The 13,840-nt window shown below is 46.6% G+C and overlaps 2 protein-coding genes across 3 annotated transcripts in view; one reads left to right on the top strand and one right to left on the bottom strand.

The window, feature by feature from the left end:
- GPR146 (G protein-coupled receptor 146) overlaps positions 1–4,069 on the bottom strand; it is a 35,929-nt gene extending 31,860 nt beyond the window's left edge. The window contains exon 1 of one of the 2 annotated variants that reach the window (XM_044433210.1): positions 3,472–4,069. The gene's annotated coding sequence lies outside the window, so the exon portion shown is untranslated. The remainder of the gene's footprint in view (positions 1–3,471) is intronic. The other variant, XM_044433216.1, reaches the window with a different exon arrangement.
- CUNH7orf50 (chromosome unknown C7orf50 homolog) overlaps positions 1–13,840 on the top strand; it is a 111,567-nt gene that overhangs the window by 71,675 nt on the left and 26,052 nt on the right. The window contains exon 3 of the mRNA XM_044433650.1: positions 10,541–10,728. Coding sequence (XP_044289585.1) covers positions 10,541–10,728 — 188 coding nt within the window. The remainder of the gene's footprint in view (positions 1–10,540; positions 10,729–13,840) is intronic.

Genomic DNA, 13,840 nt, shown 5'->3' with positions numbered 1-13,840 from the left:
TAAGCCGCCCTGGCCAGATAAAATCTAGTAATACTAACAGTTAAAATGCTGCTTAAATAAAAAGGTCTTCGCCTGGCGCCGAAAAACAAATAACGACGGCGCCAGGCGGACCTCTCTGGGGAGCGCGTTCCATAACTTAGGCGCCACCGCAGAGAAAGCCCTCCTCCGAGTACCCACCCTTCTAATTTCTTTCACGGAGGGTTCCCGGAGAAGGGCCTCTCCCACTGATCTCAGGGGGCGGCCGGGCATATATGCTGGCACTCACTACCTGCCCGTATCAGTTCATCTTGGCAGAGAGCATGAAAGGTCAGCACAGATGCATGCAGACAAGTAGCTGTCATAGCAAGTAGACATGTATCTACTGAACTCTTAACGTGACCAGGAAATGGAATAGAACAGCCCCTGATTAACGGGGTTCTTCTTTCCACTGGAGAAGGTGTTCAGCGTTGCTTCTGTATATGCTTTGGAAATAGCGCTAGCGGGAGAACATGACATTGGCATTTTTGCTTTGTAGCCCACCTAAACCATGTTTATTTTGAAGCAAGTCCGATGGATTTCACTGTTGTTTATCTCTAATGAAATCACTTGGGGCCGTCTGTGGAGACATGTATCGCCAAACACAAGGCCTGGCACAGCGTTTTGGTTTTGTCTGCTTTGTTGGGTTTAAAGTATCAGTACGGTCTTGGAATCAACATGAGCGATAGCATAGTATTGAGGAAGAAAGCTGTGGAAATTGTTCTCGACTGGAGGATAATTAATGGCTTAGCATCTTCAGTTTCATTGTTGAATTAGGCTGGCTGTTCAGATAGATGATTCATGAGCCTAGCAGTCGGCACCAGAGCGATTTCCGTCCCCATATGAAGGGAAATGTGCATTAGCTAATGTTACTTGACAGTGATAGGCAAATACTCCAGTGTTGTTGGGAATGCAAGAGTCGTATCAGCCGAACCTTGGGAGTCTGGTGCCAGTGAAAACCCCAGGAGAGGCTCTGTGCAGCCAGAAAACATTGAGGCTCTGGCAGTGTGTCAAGGTGGATGGCTGGACAAAAGAGTCTAGCCTCCAGCGGCAGGTGGAAGAGCAAGCCAGTGGATATGTGGAACTCATCCACCGCATGAGTTACCTTGTTTTAAAAAAGTGTCCTCATCATTCACACTCCCTTATGGGCCATGTTTGGTATTCATCGGGGTTTGAATTCTAACTCCAACCCTCTTTTAACGAAGATTGGAAAGTAGCTTAGAACCCTGGTTAAGTGGGAAACCTGCTTAACCTTAACTGGTTCAGCCCCAGATTAATTCCTGATCATCTTGCTCAACAGCTTTTCTACCCATAAGAATATTTGTGCTTGCCCTGTGCCCCACGGAACATGGGAGGCTGCATGTGTTACAACAGAGCTTGCCTTCAGCGAGTTCAGTGTTGCCTGCACTGATAGCCTTTGTCAACCCTAACTGGAAATGCCAGGGACTGAACTGGGGGCCTTCTGCGTGCAAAGCTTGCATTCTGCCACCAAGCAATGGCCCTTTTCCTCTCAGCCATGGAATACCAAAGTGCTTGCTATGGAGTCCCCTCGCCCCAGTTTCTGCCCAGCCACATGACATCTGCTGAGATTCAAAACAGGCAGGGTAGATGATACCCGTTAATGCCCCATCCCTGGCCCAGGACGTCTGTGTTGCTCATCTTCTGCACACCCAGTTGCCATGTACACAGTGGGGTTTAATATACTGAGTTCATTTACTGGTGTGCCCCAAAGATGTTTTGTCCCTCAACTCCGTTAAGCTCAGCTGCACAGCTGTCAGTCCATCACCCATAGAGTCAAAGTCACAGAGCTGGACTGGTGCCCTTCTCTGGTTTCTGAGTTATTAGTGCATAAAGGGGAGGTTCTTTTACTCTCTGTTGACATTCCACAGTGGTGGGCTGGGCTGGAGGTACAAAAACAACCACAGAAGCCCACATCTGACATGGATTTCCAGCCATGGATATGCTAAAGCTGCAGGAAACAAGATTTGCCTTTGTTTCCCTTGCATTCATTTCAGCTGCCTGCTTGCGAGGACTGACTGGTCCCTGTTTTATGGCAAGACAGGGCATGGCTCACATCCTGGCCTTTTGGAGATGGCTCTGAGATACATGGTTAGTGGAGAGTGCAAGAGTCGCTCTTTGGGACTCGGCTCCCTCCTCGAGGTTTCTGTGGGATGGATCTCTGAGGGAATGTGTGACACACACACACACGCGTGTTCAGAAACATGAAGGCACCAGGCAGCCTACCGTTTGACCCATCGCAGGCGCCTATATGTCTGTGAAATGGGATGATGAGGATGTTGTAGTGCATCTTAAACAAAAGATGAAAACCAAACCCCATTTTCCATCTTATCAAAATAGGGGTTTTACAAGTGGGTCCCTAATTTCACGGGAGAAATGTTTGTAGGGAATAGCCTTTCTTACTTAGTTGCAGCCTAGGAAAAGATGGACTTGGACCAAGTGGTTTCCCCGCTCTCGGCACCCACCCACTGCGGTCAGCAAAATGGGGCTTGTTCGGAATGCCGGATTCCTCATTGTTTAACATCGTGACAGTTGGGTGGCTCAACCTGCTTTGCTGCCCTCCCTCCCCGTGCATTCCTCAGCCGGACTGGCAGCCCCCTCCTGCCCAAGCCCTTGAAAGGAGTCCTGCCTGCTCCAGCTAAGGGAGAGTCAGCTATTCAGAGTGCAGCCCTACAGCCAGGTAGCTGGGAGTCAGCCCCACGAAGCTCCATGGGCTTCCTACTGAGTAGGCATACCCAGGATGGCAGTGTAAGGCTCATTCGCTTCAGAGTGAACCCTGGAGGTTGAGAGTCTTTCGGAAAGGCTTGTAGGAGCATTTTATATATACAGCCCTTGCTTGCCTCCTTATATGGCTGTTGTATCAAATATCCACCACACACAACTTGTTTAACTTTTCCACATTATAATAACATTCCACTGCATCTTGTGCTGATCCTTTGAAAGCGCTCAATGGACTTGCTAGTCGCGCTGTCCGAAGCTCTCTGTGCTTGGAATCCAACGGATCCACGCTGCCTCTGAGAACCAGTGCCTGCGCCCTTTGGAAAGGTCGCTTGCTCTCCCTGTTTAGCCTTCCTGGTGTTTCCAGCGAGCCTTTCCAGGCTTCCTAAGCCACGGAACACAGAATCCTTAAGGGAACGGGCGGAGTTACGTAATGGCTGGACCCTTGTCAGTAATCGGGTTAAGCAAAAACGCCACAGCGAAGGCTAAAGCGCCAGAAGCCCGGGCTTTCTGCACATTTGCCTGTTCCTCACCATATCGCGCCTCCTGACATATTTGTCCATCATGGCCTCACGCTGATTGCTCAAGCGTGCCCTCTTTAAATAGCCTTCGGAGAACCGACCCGAAGGTGACCGAGAAATACTCTAGGCGGCTGTGCAGGCGGCCGTCCTCCCGATTTCGGGGTCTGGACCAAAGCGCGAGAAACTACCCGGGACTTACCCGAGACCGCTCCCGCGCTCTCGGCTGCACAGGAGTCGTCGGAGGGTTTTCCTCGCTCGCCCCCGGCCGCGGCTGCCTCTCCCGCGGCTCCCGGATTCGTCGCAGCGGCGGCTGACATGCTATCCGGACCGGCGGCCTCCTGCTGAACGCGATTCCGCTAGACGCGCATCCTCCCCGGCGGCTCCGCGCTCCGGGCGCCGCGCCGCGCCGCGCCGCGCAGGCACTTGCGCTGTCCTCGGCCGGCCGGCCGGCCGGCGTCGCCTTCAGAGCAGTCCTTCCGCGCTGCCAGCGAGGGTGGAAGGGGCGAGCTCGCAGCGGCCGTCCACACGCCAGGCCCCGGACCGAAAGCAAAATCGAGCCGCGCTCGCGTCACTGCGAGGAGAAGCGTGCCATTTATCAGAGTTTAACTTGTGAGGGAGGGAAGCGAGCGGGACGCGGGATGCGCGCTGAACTGGGGCCGCGCCGCCTCCCCCCACCTGGGCCCCTTGCCGGCTGTTTTTATTGATTTCAATCACTGGAGGCCAGCTTCGCTCTCTGAAGAAACACTGCGCGATGTGTTCTTTCCTGGCTTTCATTAAAGAAACTCAATGCAGCTCGGTCACGCTGCTGAGCTCGCTTGGCAACCTGCCTACTCTCTGTGGTCCTTCTCCTTTCATTGGCGGAGGCTCTGCTCTTGCTTCCTTCTCCGGGAAAGGACCTCAGAAACATCGTATTCTTTTGCCACCCGCCCCCCCCCCCGCCCCAATACTCGAGTCCTTCCAAGCCTGGCTGGTTTTACCCGCAGCCTAAAAAAAAAAAAGATCTGACTTTTCTGGGGGCTAAAACAACTGCCGAACTTGCACGAGAAGTTAGACACGCTGTATTTTTGTATCTTTCCCGTTTGGACGATTATGCCGAGATTTAGGATAAAAGCCTGAATGTTGCGGTCTGAGTGGGTGACAAAGTACTTTCAAGAGGTTCTTTTCTTCTGAACAACAATTCTTTGGCATGCATTTTGCAACTCCAGGGTACAATGAGCTGTGCATAGCTAAGGAGGATTAGGGGCACTAATCCTTGGAGGATTATGGGAATCCAGGAGAGCAGGAAGAGCAAGGATTGCCTGCACAGGTCTCCCACCTAGCGCAAGCCAGAGACGGCTGATTTCCGCCGCCTGAGCCTTTTTTCCCTGCTTGCAAAGAGGAAGGACTGCCATGCTTCCTTGGACCTGGGGGGGGGGCTCCTTCCTCTCCCACCGACTGCCGGCTTCGGAGTTGCGCTTGTGACCTCGCAGCTGGTGCAGGAAGAAGGGAACTGGCTGGGGGGATGGTGGGAGCGCAGCCTGCGGGGAGAGCCCCTGTCTCATCTCGGGACCACGGGGCTGTTCTAACAGGGAACCTGCTCTTGGGATCATGGCAGGCTTGGAAGTCCTGGATAAGCCCTTGTGTCTGGGAAGAACAGAGACCTCCCCCCCACCCCCCAGCAGTCTTCTTATGGACGCTGCAGAAGGATAGGGATCCAGGATAAATTTTCCCTTTTATGTCTATCCCATGTACTTGCTGTTAGATACCAGGTGCCGGACTAGTAGCCTGACATTTGGTCTGATTTAGCAGGGTACATTTAAGGTTCTTAATAACCACTGGCCTGATCTATCATGGTAAGGCCAGGTGACTAGGAAGGTAAATATTTGTAATAGGATTTGCTTTTTCTACTTCTTCTGCTATTTAGGGCCATAGGATGTTCTGAGCTAGTACAAAAGACTTAATTACTTTAGAATCCTTTAAAATGGAAATGTTGCTTGTGACTGAATGGGCAGCCGATTTTATTTCTAATTAATTGTTTACATACAAATGATGCTTAATTATGATAAACATTTGCATGAATCTTTTTCCTATGCAGATATATGCCAACAATAGTTATGAAGAAAAATGGATGCATGGTGTCAGGGCAGCCACCATCTTAGAAAAGACTTTCTTTGTTTTTCATGCAGAGTAGGATTCCACTTTTGAGACTGTGCCTGGCCCAACAGGTGCATTCAGAGCTACTGTTTGCCTATACCTTCACATCAATACGATTGAATAAATTAGAGGTGCAATCCAGTGCATGTTTAGACAGAGCTGGGGCATGCTGGGAGGTGCAGAACTTCCTGTCTAAACATACCTGGGATTGTGGCACGAAGATGCCATCCTATGCACATTTACCTAGAAGTAAATCCCAGTGAAATCAATAGGATGTACTTGCAAGTACCTAGGATAGCTAAACATTTGATAGCCACACTTGCTACAAATCCATCATAATAAAGAAGTTGTGGGTTGGTATCTGCTGGTAGCTTTTGGGGGCTTGTTTGCAAAATGGAACTCAACATACCTGGACAGCAGAGACAGGAGAATTAGAAATGAAGAAACTGAGCGAGTCAGAAGGGTTCTCCCGGGCCATCTAGTCTGACCCCTGGCTCTAGCCAGCTCTGTTCATGACATACCTACCATGTGCATGTCCAGCCTATCCTTGAACACCCTCACTGATGGGGCTTCACCACCTCCTGTGGAAGCCCATTCCACACCCTTGGGGTCCTAACTCTCAGGAAGTCTTCCCTGGCATCCAAATAGAACCTCGGTTCCCTGAGCTTGGCTCTGTTGGAGCTCGTCCTGCCTTCCTCTGCAGGGGGGAACAGCATTCGACCTACCTCCCTGTGACACCCCGTCACATACCAAGATGTCGCCAACATTGACAAAGCCGAAATAAAAGAGGGCTCTCTAACCCCACTTCCCGGTTTTCAAAAGCTGTTTTTCTGTTGTCACACCTGTGTTTTCTATAGCAAGCATGTTAACTGTGAACATCTGTCTTAGATAATTAGCGATGTTCCTTGGAGTTCCAACTTAAGCGGGGCTTCCAGGTCCATGTAATACAGTGGTTTAAGGATGCACATCTGTCACTCATGCTTGGTGTGTTTGCACAGGGTGAGGCGAGCCGATTTTCCAAGTGATGCCTCCTTCAGCTCCCACTGTGTCGCATGTGAACAAAGAGAAGATGAGGCACCCTTTGCCAAGCATAGCTGCTGGGCAGCAACCTTCAGCGCAAGGAGAGCTTACTTAAGGGTGTCGGCTGAGTCATTTTACAACAAAGAGAGGCACTGTAGCAGTGGGGAATTTATATCTCAGTAGAGGTGTCGCATAAGCAGCAGTATAAGTGGAATACACAAAGAGGTTATCTCATTTCTTCCGGATGTCCACATACTTCTTTAAAATGTGGTTGGTTTGGTATGAATTCAGCAGCATCGGGACTAAATAGAGCTTTGAATAAAGCCATGCTTCCTCATTTTAGTTTTAATTGCAAAAAGAAGGGCTTCTTCAGAATGAATAGCAGAAGTAGAGCGTGTGTGTATGTGTCCTTTTTTACCTTTCCACTAGTTGGAAGAAGCATTTAGTGTGGAAAGGTACAAAGGCTTGTTCTCATTGAAATCTAGCTTCTTAGCAAACTCGTTTGTGGTTTTCTGCTTGAATTGCATTTAGAGCAACCTCTGTAACTCTCTAGTTAAAGTAATTTCTTTCTTTCTGTCACCAAGGCAGCCAAAAGTGACAAGCAGTAGCTTCCAAGAAGATTCTTCAAGGGGACCCATTTGAAATATTTTCTTTAATCGGATGATTATGTCTAGTTTATTTATTTTTATTCATTTATATCTTGATTCCTAAACTATATTGAGGCTTCCAAAGATAAATAAAATATAATATTCCAGATCACAGTAAAACACCACAACTCACTAAAAACAGCTTGAAAACCAGCTTGAAAACCACAGTAAGGACAGCAAGAAGACCAAGAACGAAGAGAGAAACAGGACATCCAAGGCCTGTGGCAACTGAAAGTCCTCCCCAAATATTCAAGGGCTGCCAGTGATCCAAATCCTGAAGAACCTCCACAGCCACTGAGTCCATGAGTCCTCATTGGGCTGAGCAGAACCTTCCCCCCACCTCGGGGGGGGGTGATTTTTGTATTGTTCTTATATAACCCATGAAATTTGCCCTCATCTGTTAATACCTTCCTCTTTTCTGTGAATGGTAGTTTTGATTACTTCTGAATTTCAGAAATAGAGGAAATTAAGAGTTCTAAAATTCCCTCAAACTTTTTTGTTTAGTTGCAAAGTCGTGTCCGACCCATCGCGACCCCATGGAACTGGGATATCTCATTTTCTGGACCACTGTTTTAGGTATTCTTCCAACCATTTCAATTAATGCACGTGTCTCTGATATCCCTTTTGCAGTAGCTTTTAAAAAAGCCTCTCTGTGCCCGGAATTTCCCTGGCTCAACTCTTTAATGTTTTGCCACTCGTGACCACAACCTTTAATTAATATGGGCAAAAGTTCCATTGTGCAGACCTAGAAATGTGTATAACTAAATTAAATACAACAATAATATGCCACAATATGGAGAAAAAAGGATGAGGGCTTCATCAAGAGGAGAAGGGCACAGCAGGATTAGTGGCATTCCAGGGGTTATAGAAATGTTTGCCATTTTCTGAGCAAGTGTGCCTGGAAGCTCGAATCGGAAAGCCTGGAGGGTCACGATTTAATGATACGATTAAAATGGTGTCTGCTGTCACAGTTTACCTTTTGGCGGGAGCTCTTGACCCCCCAGTACTGGGCTGACTGCACGGCAGAGGAAGAATAAGTAATTTGTTTGCTTTGGATGTCCAGGGTTGGTTCCCTGTCAATCTGATAATGTTTGCAAGGGTCTGTGTTGTCCACTGGCCTGCTGGACTGCAATGCTTTTTCCCCCACAGAAGAAAATGTGGGACGGAAAGAGATTTTTGATAATATGAGGAATGTGAATGATTAGCATATACTGTACTTAAGTTGGACAGCAGGAAGATTTCTGTTGCCAGATTCATGATGGAACAATGCCACTTAATGCAAAAGCCTTGTGGTTTGAGACAAAAAAAAAAAAAACCCCAATTCATTAGATTGCTTTACAAAGACGAGTGAGTTATAGAATCTTAGACTTGTAGAATAGTAGAGTCAGAAGGGTCCAGAAGCCCACCGGGTCCAGCGCCCTGCTATTGCAGGACACCACGTCGCACCATCCTATTTAGATTGTGTTGATTGTGTCTAGGTGCTTTAATGATCTTTAACAAACAGTTTAGCCAGTTCTGCTCCCTTGCTGCCTTGACTTGGCTGTTGATCTATTAAATAGCATTCACTGAACAATAGTTTATTATGGGAAGACTCAGTATCCTGTGATACAGTTGGTTGGGGAAGGGGGGTTTCCTACCTTTTTTGAGATACGAATTTTTCCCAGCCGCATTTATAAGACGTTCTGCCAGTAAATGCAGCCTCTTCTTTGATGTTTACAGGCAGCCCTGCTTGCAAGAAAGCTAGTGATAAAACTTCTGTGGACTCGGCTGCAGAGACTGCTTTGACCTCAGATGCTTCATCATTCCCCTGGGGTGCAGGTGCTGAGTGAAGTCTAGCATCTTCGTCATGCTTTATTTGTGCCCTCTCCTCCCATTTGTTTTTCAAAGTGTCTGCTTCCTTTTATGTTTTAAAAAGTTGACACTGCGACAAGGTGGTGGGATAGAATATAAATGAAGGCCGAGGGACCTGGGCACTGAGCAAAGGAGTTAATACCCAGCCATGTTCCAAAACAAGCTGTCTGTCATCTTATCCAGTTGGCTCTTCGAGTTGTTTATAAGGAACGAGCATCTTCTTGTTTTTCTGGTTTGTGGCCTGGAGTAGCAACTAAGATTGCACCAGTAGCGACAGGCAGGGGGTCTCTTAGGGCGTGTTAGATAGCTTCCAACCAGAAACCTACAGTCTTCTGCCTGGAGAACCTGAGTCGCTTCACACATTCCTACTTCGGAGCAAACACGTAGAAATACAGCATATGAACATAGCAAACAGAAATATGATTCTTTACTATTTTTCTTTGAAAATCTATATTCTGTCTTTGTGGTACCAGCAAATTATTCGGGATTGTTTATAGCAGTTTAAAACATCTCCAAAAGACATAAAAATTAATGCCATCATAAAACTTAAAATGGAGAGAAAGTAGGGTCAGATTAAAGCCTTGAAAGCGGGACATTAACCTATTAAAATTACTCAGCCTAACAGGCCTGAACATAAACACCTTGACCAGATGATGGAAGAATAACCGAGAGGGAGCCGACTGAACATCTTTGAGAGGAGCATCGCACAGTTTCAGTACATGCTGAAGGCCCTTTTTATACTTCTCAACCAATAAAATGTCTAGTGCCAGAAACGAAAGCTCAGCCCAGACAAGACGGGTGTTCCATTTGTCCAGATTAGCGGTGCTTGCTTTGCTCTTAGTGTGGTTACCCCTAAAGGTCCAAGTTCTTAGCTTGGGGATGCTTGGAGATCCATCTGAGTCAATAAGAAGGCGTTGTAGTTAGTACCAAGTGTCTTTCCCATCCTTCTCCATGGTAGCTGAGCCTTGTTGGACAGAGATAACTTGGCTTCATTGCCGTGTCCTGGGAAACTCCTGTTTAGGTTACTGCACCGCACCGTGCTGTACATGCCCTCCCTGAAGACGGTCGAGTTTGCACAATTTATGCCACCTAGGATGCTGACAGGGACTGGCAGTTATGATCCGTTAGACCGGTGTTGTGTCATCTTCACTGGCTTTCTGTTTGTTCCGAACCAACTTAACATAAAACGCATAAAATGTCAACACATAAAATCCTTCAATGCTTGGGGCAACCATCTCTGAAGGATCGCCTCTTCCTAAATATTCCTCCCCAACCCTGATTGTTGTCGGAGGGCTTCTTCCAAGAGGTATGGCAGCTGACTTTAATTCATTTGCCTGGGAAGCTCATAAACAGTGCCCTTGGAGGCAGCTTTAAGGGTGTGGGTAAGAGAGAGAAAACATGCCCCTTTCCTAGGAGTGGGCACTCATTCTTCTTTGACCAAAATGCAATGGGAGTGGATGTTGTGTGCCTTTGTAGGACATGAAGAGATGTTTTACAACTTCCTCAGATACCCGGCAACACACGGTCCCTTCTTCCACATTCTCTCTCTCTATTATAATAATGGGCATTTTCTAATGAATACTAAGTTAAGTTGAGTTGTGTTTTCTTGTTCTTCAGCAAAAGGAAGAGGAGGATGGAAACAACCATGAGCTTTCTGCAGAGGAGAAGAGGACATTGGAAAGGAAGCTGAAGAAAGAGCGCAAGAAGGAACAAAAAAAATTAATGCGAGAAACAGGAACCACAGCTAAGAAAGAAGAATCTAAGAAACCGTCAGGATCAGAGTTGGCACTGGACTACTTGACTACGTAAGTTTAGCAACTTTGTGAAAATCCCTTGAGTCATGAACAGAATCTGTCATTGCATTCGAATTTGCTGTGCTAGCATTCTCAATTCTGATGCGGCATATGAGAATGAATTCCAGCCATTTTGGAGGGATTCTTTCCAGGTAGGATGCGTAGACTCAAGTTTATGTGGAGATAATCTGAACAGGTTGGTTAAGATGTATGTACCTAAGGTTAACAGTAAGATACCTGTTTAAGTCGGAATGAGAATTTTGCACAGCAGACTTTCAAGCAGACCCTTTTCAACAAAAGTTGAATTGTAAAATCTGTGAATTGAGTGACCTACTGAATGTATGTGTGGCATCCAGACTGGTCCTTAGGCTCATGTAAGTGGCTTGCTTGTTTGCTTTGAACCAGTGGTGCACCCTCTCTCCCTGCACACAACCCCGAACCAGATGTGACGCTTCCCACAGTTGCCAGAGGAATAGACCACATGGCAGTGAGATGAAGAGGGCTTCCATAAGAGGAAAGCAAGCCCTCTTAGATTCACAAAACTGGCCTTATGGTTCTCTGGATCCTGGCCTGTATATTTACTTGTATCCACAGCTCTTTCTTCCCTGAACCCAGCCTTTCATTCCCTGCCAGGTTCCCTTCCCAAGCACCGCTCAGCCATAGACTTCCTTTGCTTCAAAATGGCTGTTGCCTCAAGAACCTTCTGATCTTGCTTTGGGGTTAATCATGATCCAGAACTAAACGAGTCTGCTTTCTGTTTTTGATTGTATTGTATGTCTCAATTAAGATTTTGTTTTTAATCTGTATTTTAATAGTGTGAGCCACCATGTGTGCTGTTTCTGGTGGGAAGCTGGGAGAGAAATTCAGTAAATAAATACATTCCTGGGGCTAGCTCCCAGTCCCTTAACCACAGTTAAAAAGAAGCCAACATTACATCTGCACTATCCCAGTCACACAGTGAGTAAGATGATGAGTATTCAAGCCAGTCTTCTTCTGGAAAAGCAGGATACTGTCCCAGAAGGAGAAGTCTTGCGAGAAAAGGAAGGAGAGAGATTGGAAACGCTGCAGCAGAACTTGTAGAAATCAGAAGTAAAGCAGTCACAGGCCAAAAGTGCACACTTCAAATATTTCCACAGCTATTTCACAGGTAGTTCTGTTATGTTTAATGAGTGGATTTAATGGGGATCGGTCATTATTCTTCCTTATAGAATGAAATTGCATGAAAAAATGTGAAATCATGCAGCTTTAAATGGCTGATTTACATCATGTTTGGTCCATATAAAAGAGTTCCACTGAACTGCATTTTAGAAAAAGTTGATGAAGAGTAACGCCTTGTATTTGCATACCAGAGTTTATTATGAGATGCTGACCTAATTGAGTGGTTTTGGACCTCTAATGATTTTTTTTACTGTAACTAGTATATTTGTGTGTAGGTCTTCAAACACTGAGGGTGGCAGGAAAGGTACTGTGGTTAAAAGAAACAAGCTTCAGTAGCAGACTACAGGCAGTTACTAGATGCAGATAAACACAAAGGTAGTGTTTATTTTTTCCTCAAACAGCAACTCAGTCTCCTCTTTAAAATCCAGAAGACTAGCATGCTACAAAATACAGGTTACTACCTGGAATACCTCCAGTTTCCTATCCAACAATGTTTAGGACCAAAATACTCAGAGAAAATCTGAATGGTTATTTACAGCTTTTCAGTGCAGAGGGCGGAAATGAATTCCATTCCGGGCTGGGGGACATGTGTGTTTTTCATTACATAACCCTCATAATGGAGTGATACCAGAATGATAGCGATATTCCCAATATGGGGAAGGGCTAGGATTCTTCACCACTGTTTTGAAGTGCTTTTGGATGGGCCATTATCCGGCATATGCTAAATGGACTCTGGAATTTTTGCTGCTGATCGTTACAACAACCTCTTTCAGGTTAGAAAGGAAAGGAACAAGCTGTGGGCATTTTGGGGATCGTCCTGTCATTGCAAAGTGAGCAAGTAAATACAGTATGTATGAAATGTTAGTGGAATGTTTTTTGTTTTGATGTCCTGGGTAAACAGATACAACCAAGCGTGTCCGATGCAACCTAATATCAGGTTGCCTCTGAATCCGGCAACAGGCGGTTCCTAGACAGCACAGATGGTAGGAGAGAACATCCACGCTGCTGTCCTCCTCCTCCTCCTCCTCCTCCTCCTCAGAGCCCAGGGCAGTGCACATGTTCTCTGAGCTAAGCTGGGCTAGGAAAGATAGGCCCAAGGTGGGAGGCCAGCTTCATGGCTGAGCTGGGGATTTGAATCCGATCGCCTTTTTTCCACTGCACTGGTTTCCAGCCTGGAAGCATCCTTGTAAGGTTCTGGAAGCTGCTTTATGTAACTTTATGTAGGTCTAGAATTTAGCCTCTAGATGGACATTTGGACTAGCCTTGCAAGGCAGTTTTTACATTTTTAGATCATTTGGGAAGGTTTCCTTCCTCCTGAGAGCAGGTCCCCATCAAAACATACAGAAGCTGCCTACTTCCTCCCCTGTTGCTTTGGTCTAGTGCCGCTGAAGATCGGCAAGCCTTAATAATGGCCGTAAGTTTTTTTTAGATCCCATTCTGTTTGTTACGGGTGAAGTGGGTTGCAAAGGATTGACTGCTCATTCCACTGACTGGTCGTGGGCTCTTACTTGATGTGACGATAGTCTCCGCCACAGTGAGCATTTCTGATGAATTCTCCTTGGTGCAGACAGATGCACTACTTATCCGACGGGGATCTGCCCTGCTGTGAATTTGGGAAGCCCTGAGACCATCATGGGCGCACAGAAAGCGATGTACAGAGGCCCAAAGAGAGGCAGTGATTGAGCAGGCACAAAATACAATAAACTTGAATTTCAGCTGCCGTGGGTTCTCTCAGAGTTGCCTTGTGAGGCTTCTTGGGAGTCTTCTTGGCTAAAGGGTGGGATAAAAATGAAATAAACAAAGAAATTATCCTGGGATGGCTAGCTGACTGCAGCTGCTGAATATTCTTCTTAAGAGACCCCTAATCCCTTTCACAGAACTTATAATTCCAAGGATTCCCTTGGGAGAGGGAATGTCTATTAAACCAGCTTAAGTCTGTAGTGTAAATACATACTTATTCATTTCA

The sequence above is a fragment of the Varanus komodoensis genome, unplaced genomic scaffold, assembly GCF_004798865.1.
Source record: "Varanus komodoensis strain SLA01 unplaced genomic scaffold, ASM479886v1 scaffold26, whole genome shotgun sequence".
In the NCBI taxonomy this organism is placed as follows: domain Eukaryota; kingdom Metazoa; phylum Chordata; class Lepidosauria; order Squamata; family Varanidae; genus Varanus; species Varanus komodoensis.
The sequence above is the reverse complement of the archived record's forward strand: the minus strand, read 5'-3'. Positions and strand labels throughout refer to the sequence as shown.